General features: G+C 41.4%; 1 protein-coding gene across 9 annotated transcripts in view; it reads left to right on the top strand.

Moving 5' to 3' along the window:
• The window catches only part of cysltr1 (cysteinyl leukotriene receptor 1), a 65,113-nt gene extending 51,180 nt beyond the window's left edge, over positions 1–13,933 (top strand). For all 9 annotated transcript variants that reach the window (XM_052021078.1, XM_052021081.1, XM_052021077.1 and 6 more), the window contains one exon: positions 10,237–13,933. In XM_052021078.1, the coding sequence (XP_051877038.1) occupies positions 10,265–11,362 (1,098 nt within the window). In that variant the 5' untranslated portion in view covers positions 10,237–10,264 and the 3' untranslated portion in view covers positions 11,363–13,933. The remainder of the gene's footprint in view (positions 1–10,236) is intronic.
• The last annotated feature ends 859 nt before the right edge of the window (positions 13,934–14,792 follow it).

Here is a 14,792-nt window from a genome sequence, read left to right on the forward strand (position 1 = left end):
TTGATGAAGAACAAATGTACACTAGTCACATGGACCTACATTTGTCCCATATCCTTCTAAACCTTTCCAATCCATGCACCTGTCCAAATGGCTTTTAAACACAATTGTACCCACTTCTTGCAGCTTCCTCTTGCAGTTTGTTCCATGCACTCACTGCATCCTTCCTGCAGCGTGGTGACCAGAACAGTATGCAGTTCTCAAGTCGTGTCTCACCAAATATTGTACACGGTTCTGGCATAACCTTCCTACTTTTATAACCTGTGCCTCAGCTAATAAAGGAAAGTTTCCTTGTGTCTTTCAACTACTTTATTGAACTGAATTGCTACCTTTAAGCATTTATGAACATACACTCTGAGGTCCTTTTATTCCTGCACATCCTTTAATATCCTCCTAGTGATTTTGTATTCCCTTGTTTCGTTGCATCTCACCTCACACCTCTCTGGATTAAATTACATTTGCTGTTTTTCTGCCCATCTTTATTTTGTAGTTTAAATATTTCCTTCCCATATCAACCATATAGTGAATTTTTGTATTATCTACAAACTTTTACATTTAGCTCCAAAGAGACTTTTTTCCAGGGTGGAAATGTTAAATACCAGAGGGCATAGATTTAAGATGAGAGGGGGAAAGTATAGAGGTGATATGTGGGAAGTTCTTCTACACAGAGGGTGGTAGGTGCCTGGAATGCATTGCCGGGAGTAGCAGGTGGTGGAAGCAGGTAGGATAGCAACATTTAAGAGGCGTTTAGACAGGCACATGAGCAGGCAGGTAATGGAGGGATATAGGCCATGTGCAGGCAGATGTGCAATTTAAATTGGCATCCTGGTTGGCACAGATATTGTGGGCCAAAGGGGAGACACAAGAGATTCTGCAGGTGCTGGAATCTGGAGCAATACACACAAAATGCTGGAGGAACTCAGCAGGTTAGGCAGCATCTATGGAAGGAAGTAAACAGTTGATGTTTCGGGCCGACCGTGGGCCAAAGGGCCTGTTCCTGTGTTGTCCTGTTCTATGTTGTAAATCATTAATACACAGTGTATAAAAATAAACAAGTGTTGAGTACTGAACTCTGTGGAACCCCAACGCCACAGCCTTCCAGTCACATAAACAAGTTTCAACCTTTACACTTTGCATACAGATATGATCCAATTTACCACTCTCCCTTAAACTTCTATTGTTTGACCAGCCTGCCATGTGAGAAATTATCAAAAGCTTTGCTAAAATCCATGTAGGATTGCTAAAATCATTGCCCTTGTTTACTCTCCTTGCTAACTCCTCAAAAATTCAGTCTCTTAATAAATCCCAGCAGTCTGTCCTGGATTTCTACATTTCCTTTGACATATTGGCCTATTGAATTTATGCCATTTCACAGAGCAGTCCCATTGCCCCAGTAATTTCCCCTGGAACCTCTTATCCCCACCGTCACAAAAATACTCCCTCACTGAGGTTTAAGGTGAGAGGGGAAAGACTTAAAGGGGAACTGAGGGGCAAATTTTTCACACAGAGGATGGCGGGTGTATGCAATGACCTGCAGAGGAAGTGGTGGAGACAGGAAAAATTACAACATCTAACAGACATTTAGACAGATACCTGGACAGGAAAAGATGGGGACATGGGTCAAACACAGGCAAATGGGACTATATCAGGTAGGCAGCTTGGTCGGCATGAATGCGTTGGGCTGAAGGGTCTTTTTCCATGCTGTGACACTATGGCATTAACTACACTTTGTGTGAAAAGTTTACCCCTCAGATCCCCTGTAAACCTGCTACCTCTTACTTTAAACCTATTCCCTCTAGTTTTGAACACCCCTACCATGGGAACCAGGTACTGGCTATCTAAACTATCAATGCCTCTCATAGTTTTATATACCTCTATCATGTCACATCTCAGTCATCTTTGCTCCAGGGAAAACAGACATTGCCTATACAATCTCTCCTTCTAACTCAAGCCCTCCAGTCCAGGCAACATCCTTCTGATTCTTTTCTGCACCCTCTCCAGTTTAATCCCATCCTTCCTATAGATTGGCGAGCAGAACTGTACACAATATTCCAACTGAGGCCTAACCAATGTTTTGTATAATTGTAGCAGGACATCCCAAAACTCTTATACTCAATACCTGGGCCGATAAAGGCAAGTATGCAATATGTCTTCCTCACCACCCGGTCCACCTGTATCACCACTTTAGGGGAACTACGTGCTTGTACCTCAAAGACTTTAAACTTACCCCCACACTTTAAATCTATGCCCTCTAGTATGTGACACTTTTACTCTGGAAAAAGACTCTGGCTATCTACTAGAGAAACAAAGGACTGCAGATGCTGGAATCCAGATGAAAAACACGATGATACTGGAGGAACTCAGCAGGCCAGGCAGCATCTGTGGAGGAAAGCAAGCGGTCAATGTTTCAGGACTGGCTATATACTCTCTATTATCCCTCATAATTTTATATACTTCTATCAGGTCACCCTTCATAGAAGTGAAAGATAAAACGATCCACTTCCAGTTTCAGCTCCCTAAACCTTACATATGCTTTCATTTTCTTTTTGACCAAATTTGCAATGTCTCATCATCTAAGCTTCCTGAACCTTACTATATTTTTCTTTCTTCCTCACAGGAACATGTTGATCCTCAATTCAGAGCAGCTGGCCCTTAAATGACTCCCACATGTCAGATGTGGACCTGACCAATAACAACTGCTCCCAGTCTACTATCCCCATCTCCTGCCTAATACTGTTGTAATTAGCCTTTCCCCAATTTAGTACTTTACCCTGATGTCCAGTCCTTATCCATAACTATCTGAAAACTTACTGAGTTATAGAACACAGAGCAATGCAGCACTGGACAGGCCATTCGGCCCATGATGTTGTGCCGATTTTGATGCCGATTTATACTAAATGTCCTCCATCATCCATATTCCTCCATTCCCTTCACATTCATGTGTCTATTTAAAAGCCTCTTAAACTCGACCAGACTGCCTGCTTCCACTACTACACCTCATAACCTATTCCAGGCACCTACCGTTCTCTGCGTAAAAAAACTTGCCGTCGACTTTAAACTTCCCCCCTCTAACCTTAAAATCACATCCTCTGGTGTTTGACATTTCTACCCTGGGGGAAAAATTCTGACTGTCTAACCTATGTATGCCTCTCATAATTTTAAAAACCTCTAACAGGTCTCCCCTCAGCCTTCAATGCTCTAAGGAGACCAACCTAAGTTTTTTCAACCTTTCCTTATAGCTCATACCCTTTAATCCTGGCAGCATCCTGGTAAATCTCTTCTGCATCCTCTCCAGCGTCTCCACATCCTTCCTATAATGGGGTGATCAGAACTGCATGCAATACTCCAAGTGCATCCTGATTAAAGTTTTATATAGCTGCAGCATGACTTCCTTACTCTTATACTTAACACCCCTACCAATGAAGGCAAGCATGCCATACATTTTCTTTACCACCATATCCACTTGCATAGCCACGTTCAGTGAACTATGGACCTGGACCCCAAAATCCCTCTGTACCTCAATGCTATTAAGGGGCCTACCATTAACTGTATACTTTCTCTTTTCATTTGACCTCCCAGAGTGAAACATTTCACACTTGCCTGAAATAAGCTCCATTTGCTACTTCTCTGCCCATATCTGTAACTGACCTATATCCCACTGTATTCTTCAATAGTCCTTTACACTGTCCACATCTCCACCAATCTTGATGTCATCTGCCAACTTGCTAATCCACCCATCTACATTTTTCATCCAAATCATTGACATACAGTATATCACAAACAATAGGGGTCCCAGCACTGATCCTCGCGGAACACCACTGGTCACGGACCTCCAGCCAGAATAACAGTCTTCCGCCCTTACTCTGTCTTCTATGAGCAAACCAGTTCAAAATCCAAACTTGCAATTCACCTTGGATCCCATGCATCTTTATCTTCTAAATCAAACTACTATGAGGGACCTTATCAAATGCCTTAATAAAGTCCATGTAGATGACATCCACTGCCTTACCCTCATCAAGCTCCTTTGTCACCTCCTCCAAAAACTCAATCAAGTTTTTAAGGCATGACCTGACCCACACAAAGCCATGCTGACAGTCCCGAAGCAGGCCATGCCTTTCCAAATGTGCATAAATCCTACCCTCAGTATCCTCTCTAATAGCTTCCCTCCCACTGACATGAGGCTCACTGGCCTATAATTATCTGGATTATCCCTGTTTCCCTTCTTCAACAAAGGCATAACATTTGCTACTCTCCAGTCTTCCGGGACCTTGCCTGTTGCTAGTGAGGACAAAAAAAGCTATTTGTCAAAGCTCAGCAATCTCCTCACTTACTTCTTTCAATATTCTGGGATATATGCCATCAGGCCCTAGGGATGTATCTACCTTAATACTTTTCAGAAGACCCAGCACTACCTCCTCCTTAATCTCAAAATATCCCAGCACATTAGTATGCCCCATTCTGCCTTCACTATCCTCCAAGTCATTCTCCTCGGTAAATACTGACACGAAGTACTCATTTAGTACATAGGCCATGTGCTCTGATTGTAAACACAAATTCCCTTCTTTATCCTGGAGTGGACCTACCTTCACCTTAGTTACCCTTTTTTTCTTAATGCAAGTATAAAATGCCTTGGGATTATCCTTGACCATGCTCGCCAAGGACATTTCATGGCCCCTTTTTGGCCTTCCTAATTGTCTGCTTGAGCACTTTCCTGTTGTCCTTATATTCAACAAGGGCCCAGTCTGAATTTAGCTTCCTAAACCTGACGTATGCTTCCTTTTTCTTTCTGACTAAATTTAGGATATCTCGGGTCATCCAAGGTTCCCTTACCTTACCATCCTTGTCCTCATTCCTTACCGGAACATGCTGATCCTGAACTCTGATCAGTTGGTCTTTAAACAACTCCCACATGTCAGACATGGACTTGTCTGACAGCAGCTGCTCCCAATCAACACCCCTGTCTTTCTTTTCTTTTTGAATCTTTTTATTAGTTTTCAAATTAATACAGATTAATAAATAGCATTAATATTTATACATGTAATACAAAGAGATCAGGATAACAATCATAGCATAGATAGTCATAAAGAACAATAAAATATAAAAAATAATCTGTAGATCCAACGATCTCTTAGTAAATGAATATAATATGAAAGAAAGGAAAGAAAAAGATTTATTATATAAATTTAAAAAAACCCAAATCAATAAGAAAAATTGTAAACAATATAAACTAAACAAAAAAAAATAAAATTTCAAAAAAAAACAACAAAAAGAAAAGAAAAAAAACTGGGCTAAAATTTCTCAGTAGAAACAGAACAATATTATGTCGTCAACTCCGTTCCTCCAAGTTGGAAAGTTATTGAAAGGGGATCTACATCATGTGAAAATATTGAATAAATGGACTCCAAATATCTTCAAATTTAAGCGAAGGATCGACAGTACCACTCCTAATTTTTTCCAAGTTTAAACATGATATAGTTTGAGAGAGCCATTGAAAAGTAGTAGGGGCTATTGGATTCTTCCACTTAAGCAAAATGGATCGTTTGGCCATTAATCTAACAAAGGCAATCATATGGTTAGCAGAAGGAGATAAATGGCCAGACTCTATCCTTGGTAATCCAAAAATTGCAGTGATAGGGTGAGGTTGTAAATCAATCTTCAATACGTTTGAAATTATGTTAAAAATGTCTTTCCAATATTTTTCCAAAAGAGGACAGGACCAAAACATATGTGTCAAGGAAGCCACATTCAATTTACATCTATCACATATAGGATTTATATGGTTATAAAAATATTTAGCCCACAGGACATATGGGTCCTGTGGACTACCTTAAATTGTATCAACAAGTGTCTGGCACACATTAAAGATGTATTGACTAAATGAAGAATTTTCTTCCAAGTCTCTATAGGTAAAGATGTCTGGAGTTCACTTTCCCATTCATTCTTAATTTTGTCTAATGATTCTAGACGTATTTTCGTAATTAAATCATAAATTATTGCTATCAAGCCCTTCTGATAAGGATTAAGACCTAAAATTTTTTCCATAGTTTCAATTTGGTAAAGGTGTCGAAAAAGAGGGTATAGTAGTTTTTAAAAATTTCCAATCTGCAAATATCGAAAAAAGTGTGATCTAGGCAAATTATATTTATTAGACAATTGTTCAAAAGATGAAAGACAGTTATCAATGAATAGATCATGAAAACGTACTATTCCCTTCCTTTTCCATATGGAAAAAGCTGAGTCAGCTCTGGATGGATGAAAGAAAGCTCCTGTCTTATCCTGTCATAATTTGCCTTCCCCCAATTTAGTACCTTCCCCCAAGATCCGATGTAATGCTTCCTCTTAACTATCTTAAAATATAATGAGCTGTGGTCACTATTCTCAAAGTGTTCACCCACTATCAGGTCTGTAACCTAGCCTGGCTCATTTCCCAAAACCAGGTCCAGTATGTTCTCTCTTCCAGTTGGACTCTCCACATACTGTTTCAAGAACCCCTCTTGGATGCACTGAAGAAGTCCTGCCCCATCTAAGCCTCTTACATTAAGGAAGTTCCAATCAATACCAGGGAAGTTAAAATCCCCCACTATGACAAATCTGTTGTTTCTGCACCTTCCCATAATCTGTCCACATATCTGTTCCTCCACCTCTCGCTGCCTACTGGGGGGCCTATATTATAATCCCATCAGTGTAATTGTACCTTTCTTATTTCAGAGCTCCACCCAAATTCCCTCTGTGGATGAGTCCTCCAGTGTGTCCTCTTTGACTACTGCTGTACCTTTCTTCCTTATCAGTAGTGCAACCTCGCCACCTCTTTTACCCCCCCTCTCTATCACGTCTAAGACAATGAAACCCAGGAACGTTGAGCTGCCAGTCCTGTCCCTCACACATCCAGGTCTGTAATGGCAACAATTTTGTAATTCCATGTACTTATCCAGGCTCTAAGTCCATCCTCCTTACTCATAATACTCCTAGTGTTGAAATAAACACATTTCAGCCCATCTGTCCCCCCACGTTTGTTAGCCTATCCCTTGCTGTCCTTCCTTTCAGCCTTACTTGTTATACCATCTTCCTTGCCCTCAACGCTACCGCCAGCTGCTGTGGTTCCCATCCCCCTGCCACTCTAGTTTAAACCATCCCGAGCAGCACCAGCAAACCTCCCAGTGAGAATATTGGTTCCCCTCCAGTTCAGATGCAAACAGTCTTGTTTGTACAGGTCCCACCTGCCCTGAAAGAGAAACCAATGATCCATAAATCTGAAGCCTTCCTTCCTGCACCAGCTCCTTAGCCACGTATTGAACTGCACTATGCATCTACTTCTCACCTCACTAGTGTGTGGCATGGGTAGTAATCCTGAGATTACAACCCTGGAAGTCCTGATTTTTTAACTTTCTACCTTGCACCCTAAAATCATTTTGCAGGACCTCATCCCTGCTCCTGCCTATGTTATAGGTACCTGTATGGACCACGACATCTGGCTGCTCACTCTCCCCCCTCAGAATGTCCTATACCCGCTGCAAGACATCCTTGACCCTGCACCAGGGAGGCAACACACCATCCTGGAGTCTCGATTGTGGCCACAGAAAGGCATATCTGCGCCCCTTACTATTGAATCCCCTAACACTATCGCTTGCCTGACTTCACCCTTCCCTTCTTTGCCTCAGAGCCGGGCACAGTGCCTCTGACCCAGCTACTGCTGCTGGCCTCTGAAAGGTCACCCCCCCCCATAGTATCCAAGCAGGTTATCTGTTAGTGAGGGGAATGGCCATGGGGGAATCCCTGCACTGTCTGTCTACTCCCCTTACTTCTCCTGGTGGTCACCCATCTATCTGTAGCCTGCACCTGAGGTGTGACCACCTCGCTAACACTCTCATCTACGATATCCTCAGAATCCCGGATGATCCTGAATTCATCCACCTGCACCTCCAGTTCCTTGACCTGGTCTGTCAGGAGCTGCAGCTGGGTGTACTTCCCACAGATGTAGTCATCAGGGAGACCATGAGGTTCCCTGACTTCCCACATCTTGCAGAAGGAACATTCCACTGCCCGAAATGCCATTTTATGTACACTAAATCAAAGGTCACGGATTAACCAGAAAATAAAAACCTTACGTGTTCTTACCTGCTCCTCATCTGTGCCTCCTCGCCGAAGCCTCTTGAGCCAAAGCCTCAGTTCCCCACTCCTACACTGGCCCACTCTCACAATGGCCGCTCCAAAAAGGCCGCTCTGCTTGACTCTACCTTCCTTTTATGATCACTGTTCCCAAGATGCTCTGCCACTGAAACTCCAATCAACTGGCCAGGCTCATTCCCTGATACAAGGTCTAGTATGGCTCATTCCCTGGTGAATTATCCACGTGCTGTGTCAAGCAACCCTCCTGGATGCACCTTACAAATTCTGCCCCATCTAAGTCTCTGGCACTAAGTCAGTCCTGGTTAATATTGGGGAAATTAAAGTCAGCCACTACAACTACCCTGTTGCTTTTACCTCTTTCTATAATCTGCCTATATATATTTTCCTGAATCTCATGCTGGTTGTTGAAAGGCTGTTGTGTGAAAAGGTTCTTCTGGGTCTCAAAGATGGAGGACTCTGGACACAGTGTTTGGATCTCAAAAATAGTTTAATTGCAAAGGCAACTGCGGGAACAGAATGAATGGGAACGGATGCACACTCACACACGCACGCACACACACACACACACACACACACACAGGAGACCGCGAATGTGAGGGAAATCACGAGGATGAGATACACACACACACACACACACACACACACACACACACACACACACACACAATGAACAAGGTACAGCTTATCAAGGAATAAACACTTCAATGCCTGAACACCTTGACCCAAACAAGCATTAGCTCTAACACTCCCTGGATTCTGACTAAGACGTTCCCAAACCACGTGGTGGTGCACACTCTTACCAGTGGTCTCTGCAGCATTGTCTCACTATTCCTGGGGCAGTTGAAAGAGGAAGATCCAGGAATGTGCTGCGTTCTTTATAGTGCTGGAAGGCTGAGTGGTGCCAGACCAGGTAATTTAGACAAGCCAATGGCTTGAGGGTCAAGGACAAAGGTGTTTACCAAGGCCAATGGTCAAGCAGGCCCAGGAACAAAGGAGCTCTCCAAGGCCAATCCCTATGCCCACACCTGATGGGTGGGGTGGAGTCGAACCTTGATTGACAGTAGTGTCACTTCCGATCCGAGGAGCAATGCTGTCCTCTGACCAGAGGGGTCAGTGTTTTACTGTCACGTGACAGCCATGTGCTTTCATACCACAGAGGCCTATTGTATAGCTCCATCATAGTGATCGCACCTTATTCCTGAGCTCTACCCTAATTGGCTCACAGGATGAGCCCTCCAGAATGTCCTCTCTGAGTGCTGCTGTGACATTCTCCTTGATGAGTAATAATTCCCCCTACCTCTTTTACATTCCTCTCTACCATGTACGAAACAACTGAATCCTGGAACGTTGAGCTGCCAGTCCTGCCCTACTGTCAACCAAGTCTCTGTAATAACTACAACATCATAGTTGTACTGATCCAGGCCCTACGTTCATCTGCCTTACCCATAGTAATATTCCTTGCATTGAAATGAATACACTTCAGCCCATCAGCTCCACCATGTTCATTAATCTGGCTCTGCCTTTCTTCCCTGATTTTCCTTTCTGTCTTACTTGACCTAACCTCTACCTTCCTCTCAATCCCTCAACTGGCTGGCCTACTGCTCTGGTTCCCGTCCCTAATAGCATTTATGGTTATGGGGCATAGATAGGATGAACACACACAGTCTTTTCTCCCCCCAGGGTTGGAAAATCAAGAACTATAAGGCAAGAGGGGAAAGATTTAATGGGAACCTGATGGGCAACTTTTTCACCCAGAAGCTGGTCTGTGTGTGGAAAGAGCTGCCAGGGGAACTGGTTGAGGCAGGTACAATAAGAACATTTAAAAGATGTTTGGACAGGTACAATGATAGGAAATGTTTAGAGGGATATGGGTCAAACACGTGCAAATGGGACAAGCTTAGATGAGCATCTTGCTCGGCATGAGCAAGTTGAGCCGAAGGGCCTGTTTCCTTGCTGTATGACTGTGGTTGAGCCATAAGCACTGGCCTTGTTAGTGACTCTTTTATCCTATTATTGAACAAAAATATACACATTTGCAAAGTGTATGTGTTTGTTTGCTATATGTCAAATTCCACCTAATTGATTGTTTCTCATTTGTGTTTTATCCTTTAGATTCTGAAGACATTTGAAAAAGGCTAAAATGTATAAGGAAATGACGTGGTCCCCAACTAACAAATCAGGGGACAATATCTCCAACTGCCCACTGATTGATGATTTTCGAAATCAAGTCTATTCCACAGTATACTCCCTAGTTTTTGTGGTGGGCTTGTCAGGCAATGCCTTTGCTGTATATGTGCTGGTGAAGACTTTTAAACAAAGAACAGCTTTCAACATTTACATGCTCAACCTGGCAGTGTCAGATTTGCTGTGTGTATGCACCTTGCCCATGCGAGTGATGTACTACAGTTACAAAGGTAGATGGATCTTTGGGGACATCTTGTGCAGAATCACCTCTTACTCTCTCTATGTCAACCTGTACTGCAGCATTTACTTCATGACTGCCATGAGTTTCACCCGATTCCTGGCCATTGTGTTCCCTGTTAAAAATCTGAAAGTAGTAAATGTTAAGAAGGCCAAGATAGTCTGTGCAGTGATATGGATCTTTGTCACATTGACAAGTGCTCCATTCTTGATGTCAGGCTCTCACGTTCATGGAAACAAAACAAAGTGCTTCGAACCTCCATCTGTTGATCGTAAAGGGCGTCTGAAAAGCCTTTTGATCATGAACTACTTATCTCTGGTTTTGGGCTTCATCCTACCCTTCTTCATCATTCTTGTTTGTTACACCTTTATCGTAAGGACCTTAATGAAAAGCACAGCAGCCATTCATAAGAAGAAGGCATCACGTCGAAGAGCAGTACATCTAATCATAATTGTGCTTGCTGCCTTCCTGATCAGCTTCATGCCGTATCACATCCAGCGTACAGTACATTTGCATTTCTTGAACCAGGGAGAGAAGAACTGTGATGACATAGTTTATATGCAAAAGTCAGTCGTAGTCACACTCTGTCTGGCTGCCGCAAACACCTGCTTTGACCCACTCTTATACTTCTTCTCAGGGGAAAACTTTAGACGAAGGCTCACAATTTCTTTCAGTAGAAAATCATCTATGTCAAGCCATCAAGTGTCAAACAAAAGGAAACGCTCGTTGATGTTCCAAGAAAATGACAAATCTGATGAAAATGCTGACACCACTGCGAGGTCAAGCAGAAGCAACAACAACAACAACAAAAACTAAATCCAATGCCGTAAAGCTTTGGAACAAGCTTTCAAAGTGGGAAATAACTTTTGTTGCGATTGTGTTTCTATTATGCAAAACAAATACAAACCAAACTTTTTCTGTTAATTCCTCCAATTCAATCATAGGAACAGCCGAATGATACCTCTTCATTGGTAACATTTACAACAAAGGCATCCCAGAATCCATGATCCCTTAAAAATGCATTGTCTCCACAAAAACAACTTTTCACTTATTTACAGGTGCTGTTGTAAAATGTATCTAAAATGCAAAGGCTGAATTAGGTTTTTCTTGTCAAGATTACTGATTGGATATTTTATGTGCCCTCTACATTCTGATTGATATTGGTATAATGATGATTGCTTCAAAAAGATTGGTGGTGATGATTCTGGGACTTGGGGTTTCACAGATTCCATAGCACCACAACGTCCGAGCTTCCTTCCATTGAACAGAAGTTGAAAATGAAAACAAAATCTGAGAGGGGATATAATCTAATTTAAAACTCTGAGCAGTCTCAAACGTGGATTTTGACAGATTGTTTGAGCAGGATGTTGAGCCGGGTCTAGAGGGCACAGGTTTAAGATTAACAAGGATCAAAAAAAGGGATGAGAGGTGTTGATTCACTTTAGCTACCTATTTGTCAACGTTCACTGGAAGTGTTTATGACTCAGGTCTCATTGGGCCTTGTCTGTGATGTCACCTCACACTCAAACTGTCTGCTGATATCTACACTTGCCCTATGTCCCGTGTGAGTGTGGGTGAACATGTGATGCCCATCTTTGGCAATGAAGGCAAGGGAAAACGACAACTGCGGGGCTACATGAAGAACAAGAAAATAGTCAATCACATTAATGCTGATAGAAACAGCCTTTTTCCTTCATTTAAAAAATGCCTAGATTTATTTTGTTTAAATTTAAATATGTACATAAATTTGTTCGAGACAAACTGATTTCTTTCTGTTTCGAAACATAAAAATAATGGTTTATCAACATGGTCTCATTGCAAAAATAAAGGAAGTAAAGGGTGCACTGGATGAATTCCAGTGACCCTTCATGTACAGTATTTTACTGAAATTAAAGCTTTTCAGAGTAATGAAGTAAAATTGTCCAAAACAAAAACCTTCGAGGGAAGGAAAAGATACAGGACTGTTACGCAAAATGGATAGATATGGAGTTAATGTTTCCCCTGACAGAGGCGTCTAGAACCAGGGGTCAGAGTTCCAAAATAAGGATTTTTTATGTCAAGCAGAGATGGGGAACAATATTTTTGTCTTGTGCAAGTAAAGACGATTGTGGAGACTCAGTTGCTGAGTAGATTCAAGGCAGAGCTTTTTGGATAAATTGGCACTGAGTTAAACAATCAGCCATAATCTTATTGAACAACAGAGCAGGCACAAGGACCAAATGGCCTACTCCTATTCCTTAGGTAGGGGCATAGAGTGATGACTGCTAGGTTAACTTTTTAATCCATTTCCCATAGCTCATTGTTGGGGCATCCAAACTATGACTCATAAACCTCTGCAGTCCACCTAATGTAGCCAGGCTATGTAGTCCTATCTAATTTGCAAACCAATTGGGAATTCAATCAGTTTGATTAAATAAAGCTGGAAACCTTAATATAATTATTTCTATTGATGAAATATCATTGGTGAATAAATGTTAAATAAAACACCAAGAGCTAATGGTAAGCTCATCTTGACATTAGAAAAAATTAACTTAACATTGATTCAGACTTAAACATCGTGCCTGATGGTCCACGAAATTTTCTCTCGAAGTGTTTTGGACACTTTTGCTTCAGTGTAATGCACTCATAATAAATATGTATTGTAGTTTTATAATATTCACATTGAAAATGCACTGACTTCTAAATGTATAGCAGGTTAGCATGTTGCACTTAGATAGTGGCAAGGCTATTAATGTTCATAATTCTACTTATCACATCATCAGTGGATTCAAAGAATTGACAGCTGCAATGAAATAACTGGCGAACATCATGTTTTTATACTTGTGTAATAGCATTCCATCTTCCTAATATATCGCATTGTCAATCGGATTAAAATTAACACAATTATTTCTGGAAAGTGGTTGCTGGCCAGAACTGCAGAATTCACAATAGATAAAACATCACAGCTAATGAACTACTGCTGTTTATTGTTTTGGTTCCATCTTACAAGGAATTGTCCTGTGTCCCACACAGTGATACTTCTGCACGGAGGCAGATAATTAAAATCATGGCTAAAGAAATGTCAGATCAATTTGGTTAAGGGAGAAAAAACCTAGTATCTTTGCTTAATTTCACATGTGATTTTGTATATTTTAACCATAAGGGAAGTACCTAAAAATGTGAAATACACTTACATTGGTGAATTTGTCATTAAAGTTATTTTGAAACAATAGAATTGAAGGAACACCCACACCCACTGTAATTTTGTCATACTGATTTATGATGTCTCACGTCATTAGAATTGCACAATTTAATGTCATTAAACAGAAAGCAAGTTTTATCATTAATCAATTTTTATATAGCTTTTCTCAGCAAGGAAAAAAATAAATTTAGTTTACTTTTCACATTTCTGTTGTCTCACTTTGCAATATCTAACTAAAAGGCTATCTGGGAGATTAACAGTCTCCTCCATGTGACCAAGCTTTATCTGCTCTCCTCAACTCTAGGCATAATGAGGTTTGTTTACTGAGCGTGAGGAGTGACCCAATGGACTGAACACATCTTTTATTATCAATAGCTTTTTTCTGTTGTTTTTAAGGATAACTTCAGTCATTACATTTTGAAATAATAGCCCAACACTTGACAGTGCATTGATGGGGGTTTGAGGGAAGGTTCATTCAGAATGCCGAGAAGTTTGGTTTGCCCATATCCTATGAAGTCAAAACTTCATAATGTGCAGAGTTTTCCTAAACAGGTTCCTTTCCCAGAAGTCAGTCTGATTGAGAGGCTTGACTTCCAGTTGGTCAGGTAACACTCCAGAGCAGGCAGTAGCCCAGAGAAGCTGCCAACATTGGACTAAAACAGGTATGTGGAGACTACTTTGTGGAAGAGATGTCTATTATCTGCATTGTATGTGGGTCAAGAGGAGCAATGGTTGCATCCTCCAAGGCTATCTGGCTAACATGCTTCCTACTCACCACTGGACTGGAATCCAAAGATTCCTTTCACTTCCCATAATCCAATAACTTACCATTCAAAGAAAATATCAGGACCTCCCGTGCTTTGCCTGTAAACATCCTTTCAACCAAGATGAGTGCCAGAAGGCACAATTTCATTCCGGATCACTTAAACATCAACCAGACTACTGGCAGAAAAGCAAAGACCCTGATTTTGTGGAGTAATGGGAGCAAATTGTCAGTATCTTCAGTAATTACTCTGCATAATTATGACAGTTTTGTCATTTCTGCATATGCATATACTAAAATGG

This window comes from Pristis pectinata, chromosome 8 (genome assembly GCF_009764475.1).
Source record: "Pristis pectinata isolate sPriPec2 chromosome 8, sPriPec2.1.pri, whole genome shotgun sequence".
NCBI classification, from domain to species: Eukaryota; Metazoa; Chordata; class Chondrichthyes; order Rhinopristiformes; family Pristidae; genus Pristis; species Pristis pectinata.